Below are 4,204 nucleotides of genomic sequence, written 5' to 3'. Positions count from 1 at the left end.
GCAAAGCTTTTAGAATTTCCCGTTGTAACAGCTTTCAAAGTAATGTTATAGAGTTTTTAAGCTATCTCATCCTTTGTTATATTTCAGTTCATAATATTTCTTACTAGAAATAAAAGACAGACAATAATTAAATAATCTTACGAATATAATAAACTTGCTGTCGCTCGCGACTCCGTCCGCGTGAATATATAAAAAAAAATAATTAGTGTAGCCCACCCATCCATCGACATTACATCCATCTAAACATTCTCATTTATAAAATTAGTAAGTTAAATAATAAGCAGCTCTTCAAGGCATTAATTAGAAAAGAAAAGAATAAATAGTATCCTATGTCCGTTTCCTGGCGCTAAGCTACCTCCTCACCAATTTTCAGCCATATCGGTAAAGCCCTTCTTGAGTTATAAAAAGTGTAACTAAGACGACTTTCTTTTATATATATATAGAGATAGATGCGAATGTTTGTAAGGATGGATGTTTGAATGTATCTTCGGAACGGCTTAACGGAATTTGACAAAATTTGGCACACATATAGATAGTCTGGAAGAAGCCTGTATGGTCTACTTATTAGTTTTTTTATTCCGCATGGACGGAGTTACAGCCGACAGTTAGTTTATAAATAGTTAACACCTAAATATATTAGTCAAATAATTACTTAATTTCCCTTCCCATACTTTTTTGTACATAAAGGCTAGGCAGAAGACTAAAGTTTTTAGCACGTACACGTATCAGACAAAGCGCGGAATTACTTCCACTTGATGCCTGTCTTCTGTGTAGTCGTATTGCACCGGTCGAACCAGCCCTTATATCTAAATATTATTGCAAACTCTACCACTATTAAAACATAAACGTAGAGTAAGTTTACCGTAAATATATTATAAAATATTGTACTAAAATAAAGTTTCGTTACCTTAGAAAATATTTTTCAATAAAGAATGTATTCAACTAAAGAACTTCTCAACTTGAGACGTTGTAAATGAAATATAACAGTGTAATATTACTAATATTATAGATGCGAAAGTTTGGATTGATGTATGGATGCTTTATACCACGGTTATGGATGAAATTTGAAACATAGATAAATTACAATCTGCAATAGGGCATCAACTATTCAGTCGTATTCCGAACGAAGTTGTTGGCAACAAATAGTTAAATAAGACATTTTTTTTTTGTATTATCTCTACATGTTAGTATTTATCCACGGAAGAAAGGCGGTCACTCGTGTGTAGACTGAAGGGAGACCCAGTTGACATCCGTCCCCTAGGCCAAACGACACGATACCAATCTGTAATAAAAAATAATATAATTACGTATTATAAACAATTTACTAGAATTGCCTATTCGAAAAATAAGTCTTTTCTATTTAAACACATTAGCAGTCGCCGACGGATTCTTTCAGATGGATTTAATAAAACTTTATTTATAACCTATGTGTTCTGCCAGACTATGTTCTACATCTACGCCAAATTTCAGCGAGATCTGTTGAGCCGTTCAGGAGATACATTCTAACAAACATCCATCCATCCATCCATCCATCTAAACATTTATTTTCATCCTCTTTTTAAAAATAGGGACAACGATATTAAAGGCAACACTTTCGTTTTATAAAAGTTACATTATTTTTTGTAACAATTTTGGTCAATAAAAAGTCTCCATTACTTAGAGACTATTTAATTTAACGACCTCGTATTAATTGTTTATCTATAATTTAAATTAATAAAAATAAAATTATTATTTACCAATGTGCGACGGTTCTTCCAAACTACACTCAATGGGCCACCGGAATCGCCTTCACAAGTTCCCACACCGCGAACACCGTCAGTACAAAGATGGCTGCTATGCAGTGGCATGTTGAACCTCTGTTGACACTGCGCGTTTGTGAGCACCGATAATGTCACTTGGTACAGCGATGTCGTCGACGGAAAACTGTTTTGTGCTGAAATGATAGAAGTAAAAGGTACTTCTTTGAGTCTATCTAGATGTTCAGATAATAAACGACCAACTCAAGAAGAACAAATGTGGACGTCCAAATTATTGTGAGCGCCTGCTCAGATTTTCATGGCAATTATTTAATCATGATTCTCCGTATCGTTTTTACAAGGCTTTAACATTTTTTTACGAATTTTACGGTTAATTTTTTAAATTTTTAGAGATTTATTATTTTATTTTAATACAATATAGTACAAGTTATCACTTTTTACTTACAATCTCTAGTTTTGCCATATCCAGACGCAATACCGGATAGACCGGCAAAATTTTCTCGTGCTTCTGAAGTTGTTGGCAAAGCAATCGGTTGTATGTTTGCTGTAACCAATACATTATTTGATTTTATTAATAGCGTAAAAAAATCATTTATCATTTAACAACATTGTATTATTTAGTCACATTTCTAAGGGTCCGTTCTCACAAAGCAAGGTGGTGAACAAAACAGATTTCTTATCGCGAATAAAATTAATAATAATACGAGATTTAATGCTTAAGATAGAGTACAAAATGAAATTTCTCTTTGACGTATTTTTATGCTTGCTTTTAAAAAACACGTTGTCTTTAGCCCTTACATGTTTCTACACCTAAATGCCTACCCAAGTTAGGGCTGATACCATAGTCCACAACGCTGGTTCAGTACGGTTTTAAAGACGTGCAAAACAACTTACCATTTAAATTCACAGCTGTAATTTTAACCATAGCAATATCATTAGTTATATCGTTAAAATTCCATTGTGGATGTACGACAACATCACTACTGTCTATTCTGGTACCACCGGAGAATATTCTCAAAGAGCCAAGAACGATCGTAAATCTTCTCGCTTGCATTTGGCCATCTCTCCAGCAATGCGCGGCTGTGAGGACTCTGGTTGTAGACACTAACGATCCACCACAAATAGATTGTGCACCGGTAGTCTGAGTGGCTACAATACCAGCCTGGAAAATATTTTAAATTAAACTATAATGAACAATAAAAAAACACAATTTTATGCGTGTCACCTAGAATGGTAGTTGTAGCATTCGTTGCGTTATATTTGGCTCGTTCATGTACCGAGACATGTTGCGTTGTTACACTACAGTAGTCAAAGATTATGGAGTCGGTAAGGTTCCGTTTTATTCTTATAAAGGGAACCGTAAGCCTTGAAAAGTAAAATTAAACCTTGTTCCGATCACATAAAGCTTCATTTCATAAAAATTCGTCTTATTACTAGTTTTTCACGGCACTCAGTCCACGTAGAATTAAAAAAAACGTAGTAAGTAACCTATGTGTTCTTCCAGGCTATGTTTTACATCTATGCTAAATTTCATCGATATTCGTTGAACCGTTCTGGAGATACCTTCTAACAAATATTCATCTACTACTTCGCATTTATAATGTTAGTAAGATAATTAAGATTGTTATTAAATGATTTATTTCTGTTAAATAGTGTTAGGAAGAAAATCCGACACTGTGCCGGTGTACTGGCACAACACTAGCCTTACTAAAATGTCGACGTTTGTTTTGTGTCCCAACACTAATCATTCTGACACTTAACTTGTAACGAAAGCGCGTCATTTGCGCCAAATAATTGATGTAAAAAATGTCTAAAAGTAGTGTTCGTTTAGTTTTTATCATTTAATTCGATGAGCCATCTTAAATTGAGGTCACTGACCTGATAAGGGAAAGAGTTGAGCGTTGTAACTTGAGATCCTCCGACGATACGAGACATCCCTTCAGCTATTTTTATCACCCTCGCCCTCGGTATGCCCACCAATTTATGATAACCATACGAGTTACATTGTACTATACTAAAACATAAGAATAACGAAAACAACTTAAGGGAATACATTTTGCAATACAACTCAGTGGCAAAGTACTTCGATGTTATTAATATACTATCATTTTATCAGTTATTTGATTATCTTTAATTGATAAATATGTTTATATAGAAAGAAGATAATTAGTTAGTAATAACAATACACAACTCTCGAAATTTTTATTATTACCCAACTGACTAACATTCACGCGTATATACAAGGTGTCCTAAAAGGTTACGTACATAGGAAGGGGGATGATAGGGGTGGTCACAAGGGTCACCAGAAAAATAAAATAAAAATTTCCCTCAGGGTATTAAAAAAAATAAATGGCATTTTTTAAAAACTTTAAAATTTTACACCTAGAGCACAAATAACAGCCGATTTTGACGAGTGATGTCGAGTGTCGTTTCGTTCGGCTTCTTCG

The 4,204-nt window shown here is 34.1% G+C and overlaps 1 protein-coding gene across 1 annotated transcript; it reads right to left on the bottom strand.

Moving 5' to 3' along the window:
• Positions 1 to 700: 700 nt before the first annotated feature.
• Positions 701 to 3,821, bottom strand: LOC106122389 (chymotrypsin-1). The gene is made up of 5 exons (XM_013318333.1): positions 3,636 to 3,821; positions 2,652 to 2,919; positions 2,203 to 2,301; positions 1,737 to 1,933; positions 701 to 1,282 (listed from the first exon to the last, which is right to left on the bottom strand). The coding sequence occupies exons 1-5, from the start codon at positions 3,810 to 3,812 to the stop codon at positions 1,178 to 1,180; spliced, it is 846 nt and encodes a 281-aa protein (XP_013173787.1). The 5' UTR covers positions 3,813 to 3,821; the 3' UTR covers positions 701 to 1,177.
• Between the last annotated feature and the right edge of the window lie 383 nt (positions 3,822 to 4,204).

The sequence above is a fragment of the Papilio xuthus genome, unplaced genomic scaffold (genome assembly GCF_000836235.2).
Source record: "Papilio xuthus unplaced genomic scaffold, Pxut_1.1 DF826923.1, whole genome shotgun sequence".
NCBI classification, from domain to species: domain Eukaryota; kingdom Metazoa; phylum Arthropoda; class Insecta; order Lepidoptera; family Papilionidae; genus Papilio; species Papilio xuthus.
This window is presented reverse-complemented; position numbering and strand designations above follow the sequence as displayed.

Coding starts and splice junctions, on each gene's coding strand:
- LOC106122389 (XM_013318333.1), bottom strand. CDS start 3,812: ATGTATTCCCTTAAGTTGTTTTCGTTATTCTTATGTTTTAGTATAGTA. Junction 2,302..2,651: donor TACAGCTGTGAATTTAAATG/GTAAGTTGTTTT, acceptor TATTGGTTACAG/CAAACATACAACCGATTGCT. Junction 1,934..2,202: donor ATATGGCAAAACTAGAGATT/GTAAGTAAAAAG, acceptor CTATCATTTCAG/CACAAAACAGTTTTCCGTCG.